This window comes from Chamaea fasciata, unplaced genomic scaffold, assembly GCF_029207755.1.
Source record: "Chamaea fasciata isolate MVZ Bird 193981 ecotype frontalis unplaced genomic scaffold, bChaFas1.0.hap1 SCAF_1, whole genome shotgun sequence".
Taxonomy (NCBI): Eukaryota; Metazoa; Chordata; class Aves; order Passeriformes; family Sylviidae; genus Chamaea; species Chamaea fasciata.
In genome coordinates, this window is record NW_027094086.1 from 72,076,781 (window position 1) to 72,099,889 (window position 23,109).

The 23,109-nt window shown below is 37.3% G+C and overlaps 1 protein-coding gene across 4 annotated transcripts in view; it reads right to left on the reverse strand.

Annotated features, from left to right (window-relative positions):
- Positions 1 to 23,109, reverse strand: part of SEMA5A (semaphorin 5A) — a 318,649-nt gene that overhangs the window by 199,693 nt on the left and 95,847 nt on the right. For all 4 annotated transcript variants that reach the window (XM_066186026.1, XM_066186022.1, XM_066186035.1 and 1 more), the window contains 2 exons: positions 19,733 to 19,931; positions 2,006 to 2,105 (listed from right to left, as the gene is read on the reverse strand). In XM_066186026.1, the coding sequence (XP_066042123.1) occupies positions 2,006 to 2,105; positions 19,733 to 19,865 (233 nt within the window). In that variant the 5' untranslated portion in view covers positions 19,866 to 19,931. The remainder of the gene's footprint in view (positions 1 to 2,005; positions 2,106 to 19,732; positions 19,932 to 23,109) is intronic.

Here is a 23,109-nt window from a genome sequence, read left to right on the forward strand (position 1 = left end):
GTTCAAGAAACTTGTACTAAAATTTTGTCCACAGACCATAGCACAAGTATTATTAAGGCTCTGCTCAGACGGCTCTCGGTGAAAGGTAACTAAAAATAGTATATTAAGGGGGAAAAAGGCATCAACATGGTGAACTGAGACTATGAAATGCTGCGAAAACCATTTCTGCAAATAAGGAGAAAACTTGACATGATAGTCACAGTGACTGGATTCCCTGCAGTGGGGACTACATGCAGAAGGTGTGTAATCAGTAAGATTATCAGTATGATCGACACTTGCAGTTTTGAGACTACAGCACCCTGACAACTGGTCGCTAGTCTCTGAATCTAGGACCCCTGATGCACAATGACTTGTGGGGCACAATCCCTAAAGAACAGGAAGGTGTGTAGCGAAAAGGATGTACTGATATCAATAATACATCCAATCAGAGAAACTGCTGGCAAGTTTAGTTATTCTAAAGGAAGATCTTCGTGGCCAAACACAACAATACCAGAAAAGTTAAAATTTAGAGTGGAAGTGCAGAATAAGGAAAGGGAAAATCAGTATCTTCTATGATCAAGTAACAGCCAACTATATTGAACTGTGTAAAACAAAATGGCTGTAGTAATTTTATTAACCCTGAATATTTTTATATTTTAACTTTAGTCAGAACCAGAGATATGACTTACAGGCAAAAGAAATCTTGTGATCTATGGGATCTTTTTCTAAAAGCAGAATTTACAGCAGATTTTTTTGTAGCCACTGCTTATTCAACAAAATCATCCAAGGCTTATCCCATAGTGATTCAAAAGGCTTCATTAAAAGCACCAGTTTAAATGAGCTTATTTTTCACTCAGATTTGGTCTCCAGATTAACAGTGTGGAAAATAAGAGAGGAAGGAGGGAAAAGTATTCTTTTTCTTTTTTTTAACAGCTATTGGGATGTCTGTACAGAGTGCACTGAACCAAAACACATTTCCATGGGTCTGAAGCCTGGGGAGAGGCTCAGACAACTTATGGTGACAGTCCTTACAGAGTAGCAGTGATTGATAACATCACACCTTGTTTCATGGGGTAGCTTACAAAATTGAAAAATCAACATCAAGGCACAGAATATCCCACTTCATGTGGACCAAAGATATACAAATATGTATATACACACACATACCTATTTCCACACTCAGAAAGTTTTCCCCTAGAGATAAGCAACTTCCATTGGCCCATGGAAAAAAGTTTTCTTGCAGTGCATTTTATGACTGCATTTTGAACCTCATTTTCAGCTAAGAAGCTAACTGGGAAACAGAAATATATTCCAACACTAAACCTAACAGATAAGTGAAGTGACTAGAACTTTTTAAATTCAAAAGTAAAATATATTCAGAAGGCAGGTGTGAATAATAAGTTCAGATGGTTAATTTTTTTGGGGCAAACAAAGATGTTTCACTATGCCTCATATATTAAGAGAAAGAAAAAATAGTGCTGAAGGACTGTCACTGCTTCAGTGTTGACATCTAAGAAAGTGTCACTGTTGATCACAGCTTGCAGAGTGCTCTCCAACTGTGCAAACAGTGACTATCACCAATTTCACCACCAATTCTGCAGTCTTTAAACAGATCGCTCCCGGCATTACAGTGAATAATTATTAGAAACATCCCAACACAAAAAGCCACACTGTGTAGCCAAATTTGGGATCATCCAAAGCTTCATGTAATGGTAAATTTTGCCACACTGCCATACGGCACCTGCTTGTTCCACCGTATGCACATAAAATTGTGTACTCCAGGACAGTCTTCTTAAAAATTAGAAAAGTGTAAGCTATTATAAACCTTGATACCAGGCAGCCAGTCCATCTCGTAACTCCAGTCAGGGTTAAGAGAATAAACACACATAACATTCAGTTCAGTGGGTCTAGAAGGCAGGGGAGTCATACAAGAGCACACTGATATTGGAATTTGGCAAAACACTGCTTATCAACAAAGAACAAAATCCAGTCTGGTGCAACACAAAAAATGAAATAGATTTCTCACCTTGCTCCAGCAATAAGCTCTTTTTGTCCTGGGTCAAATGTCAACTGTGAGAAGTCCACAGCATCTTCTGCTTTGAACACGTGTAGCCAAGGGGCAATTTCTAAAAACAATCAAGAAATACAACTTTTACTATAAATGTTGTAGGTGTAATATATCAGGTAGCCACCATTAAATCCGTAGATATCTTCTGTGGGTTTGCAAGTTTTCTCCTTATGGTCCTCTAAGGAAACATAGGAGACTTTCACCACCATGCCATTTAATTTATAATACAAGCCTTTAAAACATACAGGGCAGCCACCTGATGCACACTTGAATCAAGTATCCATATTTTGTTCTGAATTGTTTTTCCTCCTTGGGTAAGGCAGAAAACACCACAGTAGAACTGCAACTCACTGGCGCATACTCAGGCAAAGTTAGATTAAATACCCATGCATCAAAACCAGCTGCATACTAGAGGGTTTTATTTAGTTAGCTACTTAGTTATTTATTTTCTTTACAAAAGGATCTGATCAAGTGAAAAGCAATGGGGAAAACAAGCAAATTTGACTTTCCATCACTTTCACAATAAAAAGGTTGAGAAATGAGGGACAAAAAAGGAAAAATGTTTGACATTCACTGAACTTTTTTTTTCACCTTCCTTTCTCAGACCAATTTAGTGATACATTAAGCAGGGCAGACAAGCATGTGAGTTGCTGGAAATCAGCAAGGAGCATTACTTGTATTCAGAATATAAACTTGTTCCTACTTTCCAACTTAAGCACACATAAATAGTTGCAAATCAAACCCTTAAATATTTTCATTACTAGTAGCTCTTCTTTTCATTTAGATCACCAACTGGACACTCAACAGTTTGGCTAGACAAACACAATATTGTGGGAACAGAGCATAATTATTTTTTAATTTTTTACATTTTTTAAATAGACACATGGAATATATATAACTGCTGAAACAATAGAAAAGGTAGAAATGTCTCTCTAAAAAAATATTCAGCTGTACAAAAACCTCATCCTCTAGCATTCCAGAATTCTCAAGACATTGATTGAAGTTTTCGGTTTTGGTTGGTTTTGTTTTGTTGGTTTTTTTTTTTGTTTGTTTTTGTTTTGTTTTTAATGTAGTCACAAAACAATGGTCTGGAACTTCTGTGAAAGGTGAAGAGGGCTGTGCATGTATGGCACAATAGGCTTCGGGACTGTCTATTTGAAGATTACAGGAGTGAAACAGTCACTTGAAAGACCAAGGCGAGCACATGGTCATGACCATTTAGAACACGGAGTCAAAACCAACCCCCCTGAGGGTGCTGCAGAAGTGCAATTTTTGATACTGGTATCATTAGTTGCAGCTCAGCTTAACCACACTCATCCCAAGCTCTCTTCTTCACTCATAAATGTATTTTTGCTTTTGCAAATGTCTCAGTTCAAATAATCCATGTCTGGTGCCTGTTTCAGGATGATTTGTTCCTAATTTAAAGTTTTAGCACAAGTGGGCTATCCATTCCTAAGGAATGGGCCCAGGAGAAAAATGTTATTCTGTGTCAAAACGTGTTCAGCCAATGCAGACAACCATTAAATGCAGTGTGCAGAAGCTGTATCATCATATACTTTGGAAAAACAGATGGAACTGTGAAGTAGAATCACTTGGGTGTCAGAAAAGTAACTTCTGCATTTTTAATGTCAGCCTGTATGCATCTGGGCAATTTCAGGCTCACAATGCCAGTTTGTGCATGCTCTGCAGTACTTGTAGCTAAATTCACTGTTGATTTCCATCTGCATTGGATGGGTGCTCAAACCAGGATTCAAACACTGGGATGGAAAGGGGATGTGGCCACGTATTAGATAACTGTGATTACAGCTGCCATCAGCTATTACTGCAGACGCTGTGCAGAGAACCCAGCAGGATTCTGAGGGAGGAAAAACACTCATATACATTACAGGCCTGTACAGCTTTATCTATTTATATATATATATATATATATATATATATATGTATATATATATAAGGCTACACAGGCAAGCATACAAGAGGTGTTTCTTATTTTTTTTGTATTTGATTTTGCAGCTTTAACTTTTCAGTCATGCATTTCATATGAAACGATCAATTGCAAAATTCTGAAAAGTTTTAAAAAAAGGTAGAACATGAAGATGAGGAAATCCAGAGGTAAATCACAAAGAGTCTCACTTACTGGAGAAAGGAGGATAAAAAATAAATAAAATAAAATAAAAATAAAAAAAAAAATTTAAAAAAATAAATAAAATAAAATAAAGTAAAGTAAAGTAAAGTAAAGTAAAGTAAAGTAAAGTAAAGTAAAGTAAAGTAAAATAAAATAAAATAAAATAAAATAAAATCCAGACCCACTGTGGAAACATCAGTCTCTGAGAGAGAGAGACAAGGTAAGCAGCTGAGAATGGAATTACTTCAGCTCTATATTGGCAGGCCCAGTGAGACCTTTGGTCTTCCGAAAGAAGAGGAGAGGAGTGGCTCCCCACAGCATGGGAGGGCAGGGACAGTTGAGTACACAGAAGTGTGGCAGCGCCAGAAGGCTACAGGGAACACTGAGATTCAAGGAGTCAATTCTCCTCCACTTGTCCTGATGTCTCACAATAGACAATAAAGCTTCAAGGTACAGCAAGCAGGTGATTGAGACCACTTCCAGGTTTGGAGCAAGGGAACAGGGGCCAGGCAGGGCAAGGCAAGCCCAGGCTAGAGAACAAGAATGAGGACTTGCTAAAAAAATCTCTCTGAAATCTGATTCCCCCCAAAACATAAATTATTTTATCTCATCTTTGTTGCATTCAGCAGTACTCTTGCTTGAGGGAATAAGGTCAGAAAGAGCAAATGGCTGCTAGAGCTCTTCTTTTTCAGAAAACACTCTGAAACTGTATCTCTTGTGTGTCACAAGTGGCAGCACCTGTCACACAGAAATAAGCATTTACGAGATAAAGCTACAACTTGAGGACACTTTGGTAAGGGAAAATTAACAAAAAAACAGTTCCTGAAAAAGAAAAGGCAATCCAACCCTACATACACTGCAAAAGTAAAAGCTTATATAACTAATTAACAGAATAATTAAATTTCTGTTCACCAAAACAGTGAAATCTAGCTGAAAACCCACAGGTGAAACAAGACTTTTGAATTTTGCTATGAATTATCTCCTTGGAGTAAAAAACCTCATAATTAGCTACTTAAGGCCCATAAATTATTTTTCTTCCAATTAAAACTACAACAGTAAAGTAGTAAGAAGTAATAATTTAAATTTATAAATGGTTTTCATGCAGATGCAACATGACAAGCTTTACACAATAACATAGCTGCACATTTTGTGTACCACAGCAGTTCCATAAATAAATGTGTAAGGCAATTAAGCTGTCCTGCCAACACGTAACCTAACAGTATTGCTTTCTGGTCACAGGTGACAAACAGCAACATCCCTACCCATCCCAATCGTAACCCTACCCTTCCCAGCATTCCCCTCCCTTTCCTCTGCCCTCACTTCATGTGAATTACAGTAAAACACCAAGCCCTTTATTGACTTCTCTCCTCTAATTCCTGATACTGAGAACACTTATTGAAACACACCTTCAGCCTGGATTTGTTTTCCTTTAAACCTAGGTAGGCATGTTTGCCATTCTGCAGACATCGGTCTAGGACTCAAAGCTGTCCAGGGAAAACTACCATGGTGTACATACAGTCATGACAGCAGGTGATTGCCAATACACACTATGTCCTTTTGGTACATTCAAGACATATTTACCCTTAGCAACAACAAACAAAAAAATTTCATTGCTATTATAAGATTGATATACCTCATAAATATTCCCAAAAACCCCCACTTTCTCATGGAACTAAAAGATGGATGTTGAAAAAAAAAAGTCTTTCTGAGAAAGCTACAGCTCTCTTTCACATGCTGGGAATCGGATGTTATGGGTATTCCTGGGGGTTCAGGTTTTGGGAGGGAGGGTTAATAGCTTAGATTTAATATAAAACGAAGTTTGTCGTGGTTCATAAATCTACAGCAAAGCAAACACACCAGATTCCACTCAGCTCCTAGGAAAGGTCAAGGAATTCTCTTAAACAGGTTTAAAGACAAAGGAGGTTAACAATCAAAGCTGGGCAGAAGGACATTAGATACACATATTTTAAAAAATGAAAGACCAGAAACCTGTCTCTGTTTTACTTTAAATTTAGTATCTGCCCAACAGCCCATGACTTGTTTGGTTTACATTGTCCAAGGACTCGCCAAGGGTTGGGCTCTGCAGTTCTTTGCAAATGAAATTGTAAAGTTCCCTCTAACCTAAGTTTCATTATTCAGTACTTCAAAGTAGAGCTACACTAAACAGTAAAATAAATTGAGAAATTACTTGCAATGAATAGAATGGTATGTTTAGAACCAAATTCAGAAGTGATCTTTAATAATAATACAACTTGGCAAATAACAAAGTAAAAAAGACAATAAAGACCTCCTAATTTCATTTAAAAATTAACATAGATATTAAAAGTTTCAGTAGTGTTTATGGTGTATGTATGTGACACCTCATGCCATGGTGTCCTTTTTGAAAATACTGAGCACAAAGTTAAACATACACACAGCAGCACCTTCTGAAAGAAACTCTGTTAGCAAAAAAAACCCCCAATAACAATAATAACAATACCACAACAATAACAGCAACACCATAGTTGAAAACTAGCAGATTTGCAATATTAACAGAAGTCTCTGGGTGGCATCAGTACAACAAACTCACTAATCTTATCAGAAGAAAATTAAAATGTATTTCCACATGCTAGAGCTATTTTATAATTAAACATATTTAATCTAAAGATGATACAATAACTCCATCTTCCTGAAGCTGTGTAATAATTTTAGCCTTAGATCTCTTCCTGTGATACTAAAGTTGCACAACTATCCTCTTCAAAGGCAGCGAGACATGTCAGAAGTCTCCCCAGGGATGTGCCGTGCTGACTCCATTACATCACCCCCCATGCCCCGGTGGCAGTCCCATTAACGCCAGGGGAATCTATTAAACAAGGTGTCAGGGCTAGCAAGAGGAGATCTACCTGTTCATTCATTCAGCACGTACTGTCTGCAGATTTATCTGCAACATTTGTGCTTGAAGGACACAGCTAGTAGCAATTGTAAACTTGATCTGCTGTGACACTTTGGGGCTCCACAGTGTCTAACTACCTCAACACCAGAACAGAGACAAACAAGATTTTCTTCAGCAATTTCTGTGCATCATCAGTATCGATTCATTGTGACTGTTAAGTTCGCATTTTAAAACTACATTATATTATAAATATATCTGTGAATAATAAATTCACTCAGAAAAACTCCAGGTTAACAAGCATTGCTCCATGTTGGGAAAATAGGCAAGAAAAATGGTATGGCGGAGCCTGTTGCAGAAACTTTTATGATTCACTTTTGTCTATATTTTCTTCTTACACTTCCAACCACCAGTTTTCCTACCTCTTTCACACTGTACTCTCTCCTCACAGAAATGTATTAACACACTCTTGCTGGTAAGTCATTGACTCACTGAAGGAAGTCAATGAAGTCAAGGAAGGATGAAAGGAAGAAAGGCGCCATAGGTCAAGTGAAGAAAGGAAACACATGCCAACACCATTCCACAGGTTCCAACTAAAAAGAGGATTCCATCAAGAAAGTTCAGCAAAAGAACAGCTGTATTACTTATGAAACCAAACACAATTCACACCCCTCCTTAACAGAAAGGGGTTGAGGCCTAGTTTGTCAAAAATAAAACTTATTTTTCTAGAACTTATTCAAGGCACGTGTTGCTCAGCATTTGAGTGCAATGACTCCAATTTTGATCAATAAGTTAAAAAAAAAAAAAAGAAAATACTGGGTAGAAAGCAGCTATAGTTACAAACATGTGACTGACAATATAAGATACCACAGAGAGGTTTTTTTTCCTCAGGCGATCTTCTGAAAACACAGTTGCAAACAAACTTCTGGATTAGGCATCAGGGTTTGTCTGGCTGTCAAACATTGCAATGGAAAGAAACCTATGCTGCACCTGAACAAACTACTTTGTGCACCCCTCAGGTTGCAGTACCATGAAGCTCCACCACAACTGTGGTGGTTCTATTTCTGGTACAAAGTATTTAAACCCATACAAATGCAACTTGCTCTTTATTTACTTGTAAAGTCATGCTTTATTTTTACTTTGAAGCAAATTCCTACTCTAATCTTAGTTTACTTCTGTTGCAAAACAGGCCAGAGCAGACTTTTCCAATTGTTTTTTTTTTTCTGTTGGATGCATTAACCATAAAATCATTAAAAGCATCATTTCTTTTGAGAAAGAAAATCAAATATATGACAAAAGATTCATAAAACAACAACAAAAAAAACCCTCATCAAACAGCTACAATTAACACAGCAAGTATTTTTTTTTTCAATATCTCTTACAGAAGATTCATTCTATGGGTTACAATACTCCAGCAAAAACAACATGCTAAACTATATTTGTTTCAAAATCTAAGCATAAACATCTACCCTGCTGTTCTTCCATAAGGCCCATGGTAGAAGCCCAGCACTTGGAAGACAGCAGCTCTGTGCAAAGCGCAGAAGGCTTGGCCATTACAGGCTGCTTTTCCTTTGATTCCAGACATATGCATTCTATATGCAGTGTTATGTTGGTAGACCTGCTTCCATGACCATATACCTCCTCGGCTTTATGACCCTGACTGCTTATGCAGTTTGCTTATTCTTATTGCAGAACTGCATCCCCAAGGTGACTGTCTTGCCTATGCTGTAGAGTTTTATTCCACAGGTCTGGAGAAAATTCCACAGGGAGGTTCTGTAGAGTGCCCCTCACCTAGGCTGCACATCCAAAGGTGCTGTGGGATGTAAAGCCAGGCACACCCAATACAATTACAGCCCTGGATCAACAGCCTGGGCATTCATTAACCCTTTCTACATGCTCCTATTGCTGTCCTCCTTTAGGGGGCATTGCAGGGGCAGACAAAATAATTATTAATGCATCCTACTATAGTAGAGTTTAAAGGTAGGTTCAACACTTCATTTTGGTTCCAGAGATGACATTAAGTAGAAGGAGGAAGAAGATGCCCAAGTAACACAACATTAAGTACCACACACATACATACACCACCAGAATGAATTAGAAGGCACCAGGAAGGTGCTTTTTCTGTAACTTCTCATACACAAGAAGGACAAACTACTGCATTGAAAACCTTAGTCAAATAAACAAACACAGACTAAGCAAGTTTAACACTTAAACCTCACAGAAAGAGACAAATGTTTCCTAGAAGCAAAAATACAAATTGAAAAGATAAGCCCAGCACAACTCTCCAGCAAAATTCCTGGTCCATCCATTACTAAAATGTACTTGAGATGCCCACTTTTTCATAGATAAGATACAAACATCCATGTGTCAGGCCTAAAGAGGATCACGAATGTAAATAGATCTAATGGTCAGTGCTACCAGAAGGCTCTAACAATCTAAATGGAGTACACCAGAAGCAGACTGAACACAACAGATGAGGAGAAGAGGGCTTGTTCAACAATGAAAAGACAGCATTACTCAACACCATTTAATGCTTTTCTGTAAAGTGAAAGGATTAGGACAAATGGATCTGTTACACTACTCAGTATTGCACTTTAATGAAGAAGACATTTAACTTTCAATATAGAACTCGTTTACACCAGGGCTGTGTATAGAATTAAGAGTATTTGGATGGACATCATAACTGGGACATGAGAGAATATATGTTTATATGTTTAGCCAAGCCCTTATTTTAATAAAATTGAAAATTCAAACTAGTTCTTATAGAAAGGATGAATATGTTTTAATCTGAAAAAAATTTAAAAATGAAAAATTTTGAAAAATATAGACATTCTGGCAATTAGTGATTAGATAGTAGGCACTCTGCAGTTTCCAAAAAAGTTTTCCAGGAAGATATAAGAAAACAAAACATTAGTTCTTCCCTTCAAGGAAAAAAAAAATTGTCTAGGCAGGGTTATTTAATGCAATCCAGTCCACTATAAAGGAAAAGATGAAGTTACAAAGTTGTCCAGAATGATTAAATCGTCAACCACAAACCAAAAGATTCCTCTTCTAAGTTTAACCACACTACATTTGGTTCTCCTTTGGAAACATGAAAACATGTCAGATCTCCATCTGCAGTTCAGAGCTCATCTTTGCTTATAAGGAGGGGGAAGAAAAAAAAACAAAGAAAAAAAGAACCAACAAAAAGACAAAGCAACCTCAAAACTACAGATCCCATAAACAAGCCAGCTGCCTTCCTTCTACTAACCAGTAAAACTTAATACAGTCCTGAAGTTTGCTTTTCCATACAAAGAGAACTGCAGAAGCCAAGAAATAAATATCTACATCTAGTCTTATCTAGAAGCACTGCTCCTTGCACTCCTCTCCACTTTAAATCATTCGTAATAAAATCCCAAGACCATAAACCTCTTGATATTCTCCAGAAAGTTCACCACCTGTTTGCTGCACATTCATTTTATCAACAGCTATTAAAGCTTCAGAACAATTTTGGAGGTAATGAGGCAGGGCTGTTAAGTAATTTATTATTAATGGGGAAAGGAGAAAACGAAGCATATTTCCTACCAAGTATATGTTTCCTGACTTCAAATGCATGAAAACTTGAACTCCTTTCTTAAGCCTACGGTAAACTTCCTTACTTCTACCCAACTCCTCTCATCTTTCATTGATTCTCTCAGTAGGCACAAAGTGACTGCCCCAGCCACCTCTACTGCTCTCAGGCAGGGCAGACACAGTCACAGAAGTTGCCCTGCCCCAGTTCCCTCACCTGCTTTTACAATCCACTCTAACCTTCAAGGTGTAAAATCTAGCCTGCATTCCTGTTTTTTCTGCCCTGCCAGAGCTCCCCAAGCTAGAAGTACATATTGCTGCATTCTTATGTGTGTACATATGTCTATTACTTGGATAATTAAAGGGAATTTGGGTTCTGACTGTCTGTGCCCTCAGGGAAGAAACAGGAACATCTGCTGCAATGCCTACTTATTTCTTATTTTTCTGAACAAGGGTTTGGAATAGTTTATGCTTCATTGTTCAAACACACATATTGCATACAAATATAAGAAAGCGTAAGGGAAAAAAGACTGAACTCCCACCTAGATGAAAGTGGTTTCAGTGCTACCAGCAAAGTCAAAAACCACTAACTTCACACCTCATCCAGCACAGCACCCTAATGCTCTTCCCAGGGAGAGCAGCTACTTCTTACAGTTACCACCTCTGGTCCCTGTGCTGCTGCTGCCAATCTTCCTGAATGTGAGGGAGGGACAGACTGACCAGGGGAAACATTTGACATCCTCAGTCATGCACTCTCTTCAGAGGGGTTTGATCTTTCACATTTTAACGCTTACATACTGGCTTTGGCAGACAGCCAAAGAATTCATTTTGAAGGAAATCATGTTGTATAGTTATGGGAAATCATTATTTAGTCTCAAGACAGAGTCTTGTAATGAAATCTGCTCAATTTTAATACATGTACTGTAGGAAGCAGAAACAGAAAGCAGACTGCCCATAGACAGTTATGCACTGTTATTTTGTTGGAAATATCCATGCTTCAATTAGCAAGACCTCTTTTGCTAGAACTGATCATCCTGCAATGAGGCATTCTTACTTATGTTGGCAGATGAACATAATAAACTTTTTTATTTACTTTACCACAGCAAAATAAAATTTCTTGATCCGATCAATTCAATCCAAAACTGTAGCTCACAAAATATAGGTCTGATGATACTTCATAAAGAAATACACAACCCAACAAAATAAGACATATTGCAAAACAAAGGGTAGAGAGAGCAAAGCCTGACACTAATCTTTGTAAGAGTTTGGAGCCAGGACTTCAAAGAGGAATGTATTCCCTACCTCCTCCACTCACCCCCCACAAAAAAAAAAAGATGCCCCAAAGCCAAGAAAAAGAAAGCAAAAAGCAAGAAGGAAAAAAAAAAAAAAAAAGAAAAAAAAAAAGAACCACAACACTACAATCAACACTTCTCTTTGTACAATTTACTTTTGTTCTAAAAGGCACTGTTAAACTCCAGGGCTTTGTCACTATTAACAACTACTTTAGTAGATTTACTCTAGAGCTGGTTGTAAAATGGTCAGGTCCTAATTCTCAGATATGGTAGAAAAGAGCCTTAAACCCATCAAAACAAAATCAGAAGTGAGCACTGGAAATGGAAAGGCAAGCTTCTGACAAGTCAAAGTTCGGTCCAACCTGAAAATGACAAATTGTCATGTATCAAGTAAGTATCTACCACATTCAGCCACACAAAATCAGCTGCTACCCAGTGTCCTAAAGTTTTGTCAACAGCAGACAAGCACTTCCACAGAAGAAAGGGAAGAAGGCATGTGGAAAAACAAAACAAAACAAAAAACAACCACTTTGAAGAAGCACTGACTGTGGTTTTCTATTTCCACCCAATCTATCTAATAAACAGAATGTATCTTGGTAAGGTTATTTAAGAAATTAGGAAGAAAACCAAAAACTTAAGAAATGTTTTTCCTTCCCACCTCTTAAGATTCTTGAAACTTTAGAGTTCAAAGCCAGGCCAAAGGATGGACCAGGGTTTCCCTAATCTCTCAGCCAAAGTGATAGGCAGCAGAAGGTGACATACAGTGACAGGCAGTAAAGGCAGTAGGTGTCATCAAGTGACAGCAATACAGGCCCCACAAACACTGCACAGGATCTGGAAGGGAAGATCACTGGAATGAGTCTTTCCAGTAACTGTGTCACTACCAAGTATGAAAACAAAGTTGCCAAGGATCAGACGCCCAGTAACTGCAATAGTTGACATCTTTTCTGAACTAGCAGTCTAAGTTACTTAGAATTATAGAATGGTTTGAGCTGGAAAATATCACTAAGGTCATCGAGTCCAACTGTTAACCCACCACTGCCAAGTTCATCACTAAACCAACTCCCCAGGCACCAAGTCTCCATTTGTCTTGAATACATCCAGATATGGTGACTCCACCACCTCCCTGGGCAGCCTGGCTCAATGGTCAGCAATGCTTTCAATGAAAAAGTTTTACCTAATATCCAATAAAAGCCTTCCCTGGCCCAACTTGAGGCAGCTTTCTCTTGTCCCATCACTTCTTACTTGGGAGAAGAGACCAACCCACACTTTGCTACAGCCTCCTGTCAGTAGCTGTAGAGCATAAGGTCACACCCGAGTCCCCTTTTCTCCAGCCTTTTCTTATGAAAAGAATTGAAATTTCATCTGGTGGGGAAAAAAATGAAATAGAAAAAAATCAGAGCAAATTGTGCTCTGTCTTGCTTTAAGAACACAGAGAAAATTGACAGAACTTTATCTGCATATGAGCAGATTGCTTGATTGCTGGTCTGTTTCTTTAACATATCCCAGTTTGGATGGTTTACAATCTTTTAGCAAAAATACAGCTCTTTTGAAGAAGAAGAAAAAATAAAAAGAACAAAAAATCCAGATTTTAAGTTCATCTTCCCACTTTGTACAGACGGTAGAATGCTGCAGGAGCATCTCCCTCCTTTTGCTGCTTTGTTAACAACCAAAGAACTGCACATGCTCTAAAGAGCCACATTAGGGCAATAAGGAACAAATCAACCATGAAAAGGCTCACAGGACATGTCTGCACAGTTCACTAGCCATTGTAGCCACTGCTAATTTTATATTATCGAAATTTATGAAAATTATTAGCATTTCATGAAGGTCCAGCACTTGACTGGGATGCAAAAATAATTGTGAATTGATGCTTGCTTTAAAACACGATCACTTTCAGGGGGAAAAGACGTAGCTGGTATGCAAGTCCTTTACTTAGAGAATTCAGCCCCTGCCATTCCCTCATTTCCATGGGAACGGGCACCAATGACACTAGGTGATTCAGGAAAATACAGGAGGATACTAACCTTCTGTCTCCAAAGATATTTTTTTAATTAAGAGTAAAGAGTTGAAGGTTGCTGTTCCCCATCAGAAGCTTAATCTCCTATACAAAAGTAAAAGCAAACCTGATTCAATACAAAAAATATAGAACTGATAAAGGAATTACTTTCCTCCTTAAGAGGGGCTGGCTCTTGGCAAAGTAGCACCATCTTGTAAATCCTATCATCTAGACAATGAGCATCTAACAATCAACATTTCTTCCCTGATGAATCATCTTCATTTAAAGAAAAACCCAGAATATGATACGGAACAGAAAGCAATACACCTTACTCCCACTGCACATGCTGGCAGACCATCTTTGAAATTTACTTATTTATGAAAAATTGGAAAGAAAAGGAAAAAGGCAGTAAAAACTAAAAAGCTTAGTAGACCACTATTAGTTTAAAAGAAAACTGCAATAAGATTAGGAGAAAGAGAAGAGTACTAACAAAACAAGTTCATATGCTATTTATCCTCCTTCACTCAGCCCACACATTATTTCCTCTTGGCATGTTAAGTGCATGCACTCCATACACAAACCACAGGATAAAATGAGCAGAGCAATGTACTGAGTCTATATTACTTACACAAACATCAAGTGAGGGAATTCTGTGGTGGTCAGACAATAAGGTTAAGAAAATATATTTCTTACGATTCTCTAACCAAAGAATCAAAAATAACTATGCTATTTTTCTTTTCTGGTTAACCTCAAGTTGAAATGAAAGGTTTAAGTTCATTTCTTCTATGGATTGAAACATGCTATTTTTGAGCATGTTTATTCAACAGATAACTTTGTTACAGCACAGTATGTATTTAAATTATCACTAAATATAGCTTCTAAAATTATGTAAATTGATGGTTTTTTGTTGAGACGGTGCAACTTTAAATTCTGATTATTTTATGGGACCCTAGAAGAATGAGACTTGCCCCAGAGCAAATGATCCCTGCTGCTCTCCCAGTATTAATTAAGTCAAGTTCACAACTGTACCTTATTTCTCATAAAAAAGCCAAAGAAATTCAACTTTATGCAGGTAAATTGCAAGACAGTCAATACTTAAAATTTCACACCTGAAACTGGATTTGGGATTTTTTTTTTCTAGTTCACTCACATGCTGTTAAGCAGTTCTGATCAGTTCTATCTCATGGATAGGGTCTGTCTACAGATTGAGTCTTCAGCTGAGTTTTGAAAGGTCTGGTGTTTCAAAGTTCAGCAAATGTGTGTGTCTGGGGAAACTCTAACTATTTTTATGCTTTTTTTGATTCTTTTCATTTTTGGTTGGTTTTTTTAATTATATAATCTAATAAAAGGTCAGGTCCACAGAGAGCTACCACAAAGGTTCTGTAGAGCAGGTGGACTATGAAATGCTGGAAATATTTAGAAAAACACTATACTACTCAACTGTTTTGGTTTGGGTTTTTTGGCTTAAGAATAGTTCAACCTTTATAAAGTATCATTGTTTTTCTTAGAGCAAATGTGGTTTTACAGCATTTTCTAACTGTTCAGGTTTAACACTATACTATAATTCCCTTACTATAATAAGAGAATGTTTTTTCCAAGTAGCTGACCATCAGTAAACCCTAATGCACTTATAGAACTAACATTTCATATCTGCATGCAAAGGAAAGTATATCCAAATAAAATTTAATAGAAATAAAATTTTAAGACTAATTTTAATGAGTAGCTTATTTAAGCCCTTTTTCTGTTTTAACTCTTAAACTACTTCAAGCATTATTTCCTGTTTTTTACATTGTAAACATTTGGAAACCTGTGTAAGGATCAAGAATCTCACACTGTCTCTGTATATCCATTCTGTAATCTGCACTTTTTTCCTTTTACCCAGTTCTAAATTACACTTGATTTATATGCCCTTGACTCCAACTATGGGGATTACTACAGCCGATGAATTCTTAGCATATGCAGACAGATTTTTTTTAAACACTCTTTTTATTAAGCCTGCATTTCAACCAATTAGCACATTTTTGCACTTCTAGATGCAGATTCCTCCTTAGAGAGAGAGAGAAAAAGAGAGAGAGAGAGAGAGAGAGAGAGAGAGAGAGAAACTTCTAAGAGGGACAATGCACCATCAGTCAGTTTCACCACATGAAACACTGAACACCACACTCCTGGGCTGATCCTGTCAATCCCTCCAATACTTAGAGGTCTATTTTTTATAAATCTGTTTTTGTGATAATTCCTAACAACTTTAAATAATGAGAAAAGGAAATTTTCAGTTTCCAAGGAAGATACAAAGTGCTTTATTTTAGTTGAAGGAAGCTCTGTGACAAGAAATTTTAGAGCTGCCAACATTTTCTGATCTATAGCAGACTTTCTTACTTATAGATTCTGGGAGAGCAAAAAGGTGCATTATGTAGTCCTAATATTAATTATGCAGATAAACAAATTACAACATTGTTATTAATACTGTGTATGAGAGACATAAAATGAAATCCTTGAGATCATGTAAAAAATCCTTTCAAAATGTGGGCATCTCCTGCTATTGCATCTTCTTTTTCCTCTTCCGTCAGCAAAGAAAGTACTTGAGCAAAAGTTCTTAGCTGGTGGGTAAAATTCTTGCCATTTGCTATCAGAAGATATATCACAGTCTTCAACTAAAACTATTTAGCTGGAAAAATCAGTGCTAGAAATAGTATATGCATGTCTACACAAGGTATCTTGATAGAATCATCACCTAAGTGAGCAATTTTTGATGGGCGGTGGAAAAGAAAGCAAGCTCTTTCAGGAGATATACTCCCCTTCCATATTTCACTGTGACAACTCCTGGGGACTATTTTGTCTTTTTATTAGTTTTTTTGCAGCTGTTCATCCATACGCTACACCAGACTCTCACTCCATTAGTTTTATTTAATAGTTTATACTTCATCTACCATACCTCTCAAAGGAAGACAAATCAAGTAAGTACATTGCTACTTTGGCATACCAGAAACTACAAAAAAAAAAAAAAAGTGCTTTCATCAGTTATAAATAGAATAAAAGTGTTGATATTTCTGTAAAGTTAGTACTGAGTCTACAAGCTTTAAAGCACCTACCACTCAATAGCACTCAGTCTTGGTTGATGGTCAGCATCTCACTCAGCATTTAGCTCTGGTGGATCTAATACTGTTACAAGATGACTTTACAGACTAGGGCATTAATGCACCACTCAAAGGGATTTTAACTGTTACAAATTGATTTCTCAACTCCACCTTGGCCAAGCAGTGCTAACGACATCAACAGATAGAGAGAGCATTTTCTTATAGGCGTTCATTAAGTCAGCAAATGTCACAAGAAGAATATGGATATCAGTAAGGTGGCTGGTAGAAACCTGCCAACTCCTATTGCAAGACTCATTCAGAGAGTGGCTTCTCACACATATCTCTCTTCTTTTATTCTGATACCCCAATGAATCCATTCCTAACATACAGATTCAAAGAAAAACCTGTCAGGCACTTTTTCTTGGGGTCTCAAAACTTCTGTTTTCCATTAACTGGCAGTCCTGCAACTATAAGGCAAAAGTTGTGTGCCCACAACAACTAGGTTACCCAGCTATCACAGGCTGTATACTACATTGCAAATGTGTTTCTACGTTTACTTTCTAACAGTTTTTAAGGACTCCTAATAGATTATTGTGTGAAGTATGAACTGCAGCTTGTCAGAATATTTTTTCAAGAGATGTCAGTTCATAAAGGCTAAGGTATGTCATGGATATGTACTAATAAACGGTATTTTTACCATAAAGGTCAAGAGGGAGTCTGGCATTAAAATCTTACTAGATTTCATATTAAAGATCTGACCATAAATGTTTGTAAATAATTTTATTTCCCACATATATTTACAGTAAAAAAAAATTAGGCTTTTTTTTTGTAAACTTTAACTGTGACACTACATTTGGCTATATCAAAAGACACAACTGGAACAATATGGTCTCAATCCTCAAAAAACCTTAACATAGTGACTTAGAACTGAAAAGACATCACTAGAAATTAAATACGACAGAGAACACGAGAGGTCTAGAAGACAGGATCAGTCTAAATTCAAGAAACCCTCCTAAATATTGGTTGAATTAGATTCATAAACCGACACATTTTTAATCAACTCCTAGAACAGCACTGCTAATGAGTCTCAATTATTTTCTTTTACCATCGCATATACCAAACCAAAAAGTACATGCAGTGATCTCTTTGTGAAATTAAGAAGCTAAGTGCCACAATTTTAACCGTGCTACTTTAATTACTTTAATTTAGAAAACTGTGCATGTGTGTTCTGATAAAAAATAGCATTTTAAACTAAATTATGCGCACAATATGAATGCTAAGGAAACTAGGTATTTCATCAGAATAACTCATACTATTTAGCCCATCAATAAGTGAGTGAATAAGGTCCCTTCTTCACAATACACGTGTGGTTTGCTGTTCTGAGGTACAGAGTTCTTTCTCCAGTGTATTGAAGAACAGGTCAGCTGATACCATTACTATTATTAAGCTATTAAAGTGCCAGAATAAAATATTTTCTGTAAAAATCACATTATTTTCTCTAAGCTTATGAAAAGAATGGAAACAAATATTTTTTCAATTAAAATTCAATAAATTCTTATTCATTGGAACAAAAAACTTACACGTGCTATCTTAGAAAAACAGGAGGAATTCAGTGTGAAATATAGTACATCTTAATCCCTACATCCTCATAACTAGAAACTATTTGGAACTCATTCTAAGTTGTGACTCTAATGCAAAAATCTCAATTCAATAAACAAAAAAAAGTCAAATAAGTTATTAACTGCCTCGGGTTTTTACAGAAAACATTCTCCAAGTATTCTTTGCTTTGTTCCAACTGTTCCTCAGTGCTCCACCCTAATACTGAAGATGACAACCACATGTATGAAGAGATTGTCCTGGTGAAGTAAGGAACTCATGGCACAGCTCCAATGCAAAAAGGGTTGTATCAGGCATTAGCAGGGACAAGGAGGAATTTAGAAAGACCATATGGGCATGCAGGGATTACGTCAGGTTAAACAAAGTTCAGCGAGAGTTTCAATTTGCATGGAATGTCAAGGGCAACAGGAACAGCTTCTACTGCTCCAACAGTAATGGAAGGTTGAACAGGGATGAAAGGCTGAGCAGGGAAAATATCAGCCTGCTCCTGACTTGGGCAGATGACCTAGCGGCAGCAGAAATGGATGCTGCTAAGGGACTCAATACGACCACTAAGGTATCACAGGTATCTGTTGTTTAGCCGAAGGGGTTCAAGAACTACCATCTGGAGAGTAAACATTTCATAGCCCTTACTCCACCTGAGCCAGCAACAAGTGGAGTAAGACAAGAGTTGATCCTGGGACCCATCCTGTTTAACGCCTTAATCAAGAAGGAGAGGCAATAGAACAAAGTCTGTAAAGTTTGCAGATAACAGCAAATTCAGAGAACCAGCTGATAAGCTTGAGGGCAGGGCTGCCACCCAGAGAGGCCTAATTGGGGTGAAGGAAGGGGACAAGAGCAACTCCATAAAATTAAGTGCACACATGTAGAATTGTGCACTTGGAAAGGAATAACTCCATGCAACAGTACAGGCTGGTTTTAACCACAAAGGAAAATGAGTCACCCACCTTTAAGTGATACATTCAGCAACAAAGGCTGAACAAAAACGCAAAAGCCTAGTTGTATTTAACTTGCATAGAATACAGCCCAGATTTTTAAATAACAGCACTGAATGCATCTTCTTTCTCATACCATTCTACATTAAAAGCAGAAGTTTCCATGAAGTGATTACACAATACTTAGCCTACTTCTGGAATAGATTTTTGGCATTTACATCTTACCTTTGTATGCAATAATTGGATGCTCAGCTCTGTGGCAATGGGTATCATCTGTTGTTGTTGACTCCAGCATTCCTAGCACCCCAAGTCCTGCCAAGAGCAGTGTGAGGAAGCAGCTTCCTTTCATGGTGGTCATGCTGTCCTCCACAGCAGTCACTTCTTTTAACTGTCTACTCTTCTTGCACTCATGTGGGAAAAGCACCTGGAGAATTCAAAGAAATTTATTTAAGAACAAGAGCAAACCACAGGAAAAAACAGACAATTCTTGAAGTTTAAATCAAAACAACATTGCCTTCTTTCTGTGTGGTATTTGACTACTCAAAATACACTGTCAGCCACTCCTCTAATTATTTCACAAATCTATCATCAGGTACCCAATTTAGGAAAATTGATCTATCAACCAGCAGGATTAAAAAAACTGATATTCATTACCCCTTTCTTTTATTTTGTAATGTGTGGGGAAAAGAATATTCTCCAACTTTTTTTTTTTTATTTCATCCTCTTACATAGAGCAAACATATTTAAATCTGTCTTCCCTGTTCACTTGGATCCATTGCTTTCCTCAGAGATGAAGGAGTGCTTTGACTTCCTGCAAGTACAAGGTAGAAAAATAATTGCTCCCTCTTACTTGGAGAGAACAGCCCCAGAGCATGTATTTCTTGCCTATCTGTAAAGTTTGTATGGAACAGTACAGAAAGGGGAAGGACAAGATTCACCTCAATGCTCTGACAAACACTTTTGCTTTACAGCAGGGAGGGTTACTGCTTCTGACACAGGCTTAGTCCCCATCAATTTCCTGACAGATAACAAGGCTGTGAATTGCAGACTTAAATGATGAAGACCACTTTCTAGTAAAATTTAGATATCAATCAACAATGCAATGGTTTTCATTCAGAATCAGAAAAAAGTTGAAGTTCAACTCCCTGATTTTTTTGAAACATCCAACAACCAGACCCTTATACAAGTAATAGAATATGTGCGGGGTCAATATAATATTAGATCAATCCCAGTTCCTTTAGTTTCATCACTAAAAACGTGACAAGCAGTAACAACCTAATCACACAACCCAAAAGAAACTTTCACCACTAAGCAGCTTTAGTGAGTCACACAGGCTTCCGTGCTGATAACACACAGATAAGAGACATCACTGTCTTTCATGGGGGAAGACCAGAGATCTAAGACAGCTCCACAAAGGCAGAAATGTCACTCTGCTAATTAATGGAGAAATTCAGGAAAAGAAAATCAGCAATTTTGACTTCTAATATATTTGATCTCACTGAATTGTAGTGTGCTGTTTAATGATGTTAAAACTTTCTATTTGCGCAAAATAAACATCCTAAATCCATAAAACAAAGGGCTGTTCATGAAATGACACTCCACAATAACAGAAGTGTGTTCTAAAAGTCACGCTCAGAAGGCAGAATGGATAGTAAGCATTGGTCCCTAACATTACTAGCACCAGCTAATCTTTCTCCAAATCTTTTTCCACAGAACTTGTATGGGCTAGATTGATCCCTTCTGTACATCCTTGAGTAAGGACTGCTGCACAAGTTCCACTGCTGTCCAAGACAGCAGCTGTGAGAGTGAGCCTGTGGCAGCACGCTACACAGACCTGAAACACGGCAACAAGTCAGAAGGCCTGAAGTAGACAAAGCAATCTTTCCTGAAATCACCCCTTCTCCTTACTCAAAGTGCAGCTTTCGTGCCAAGAAGTGATAGCTAGCCTGAAGCAATATGACAAGACAAGACAAAGCCAAGAGAACCCGAAACATGAAAAGATTAAGTTAGTTGCCTTGATTTCTGTATAATTTCCATATGTAAATCTCTCTCAATGACAATAATAGCCGGGTCAAAATTCTTCAAAACATATATCCAAATAGTGACACTGACCAGCTTTTTAACTATTGCTAAATATTTGGGGAGACTGTGCATCAATCTGTTATTTGCATAACTTTTCTAGCAGAGACCTTTATTCAGACTTTCAACGAATTGCATTTTAGAAGTTCGTAAAACAATCTGAAGATGAAAAATGAAAAAGCAAGCGGAATAAGCAGTGGTATAAGATGCAATTTATTTCAATATATTATTTTATTCCTATATGTAAAGGGCCTTGTGCACTTACTCTATCCCTCATACCCTTAGTTTTGACCTAGCTTGCCTAGAAGAAATATAAAGATGAATGAATCCCTTTAGGCAAAGGTATTATATTTTACAAATGTAGCCTCTGGTTTCTCCGACAACAGTATTTGATGAAGAAAAAACCCCAGCAATTCAAGATTTTCTGTTTCAGCTGAATCAAAAAAAGACACCTATTGCTAAAGAGGAAAAAGTGTGCACAGCTAAGCATTCAAGGCAGGTACCTTTCACCAGCTACTGCTAGGTGAAAGCAGATTCATTTAGAGACTATTCCCTCCAGGCACTGAAGTCATAGACTTAAAGTCAAATAATCAGTATGTCAATATTTCTAGATCACCTAAAGTACACCATGTTTGAAGCACAATTTACCTCTGAATTATAAACTACATTTTCCTATATTCAATCAAAATAAACCACTGTATGTAAAAAACTGCCACACTAGCTGCAGCTGTTCCAAAGCAAAGATGCTTTCAAATATCTATCTTTGCTGATTCTATAAGTGACAGTTTAAAACTACACTTTCAGTGAAAGCTGAAGTGAGCTTATGTCAATATAAGTATACAAACAGCAGGGTTTGGCAGGTTTAAAAGATGCCAATTTCAGGACTGGTTCCAGGTACAGGCATTGACAAACAGGTCTGGGGTTTCTTTACACGTACTCCAGTGTTTACTCATGCAGATGCTGCTCATGTAATTTGTTGCTCATTCCCCTTTCCCTGGGCGCTTTGCTCTGCATTTTTGCCAAACAGTAAAGATTTGGGAAAAAAAAAATGCTCATACGAAGTAACTACTCGAGATGACTTTTTGCACTAACACAAACCTGGAAAAAAAAGTATTTAACTAATGAAACAAACTGAACATTCTATGGGTTCATTAGAACAGAATTATGAGAACAAAGAAAGATGTTGTCCCATATTGCTACTGCACACACTTTAAAATAGTAATAATTATTTCATTTTTGGTCATGACAATTTTATGAAAAATACCTAGTTTGTCTACTGTATTCCTAGTGGTACCTTTTTTTACAATTTATTAAAAGAAGATAATGCTTGCTGCTGCAAGCGACATGAAAGCATGGAGAACTGTTGTTTCCTCTTCACCAAAAAAAAGCCGCACTTTTGTGTATCACTAGTAAGTATGTAGACAACTCAGGAAAGGTTTTATGAATACCCCTACAATGTAGCTCAGTAATTACAGTCCTCTTTCTGTAGTTTTTCTTGACCTGTTAAAGCCAAACCCCTCAAA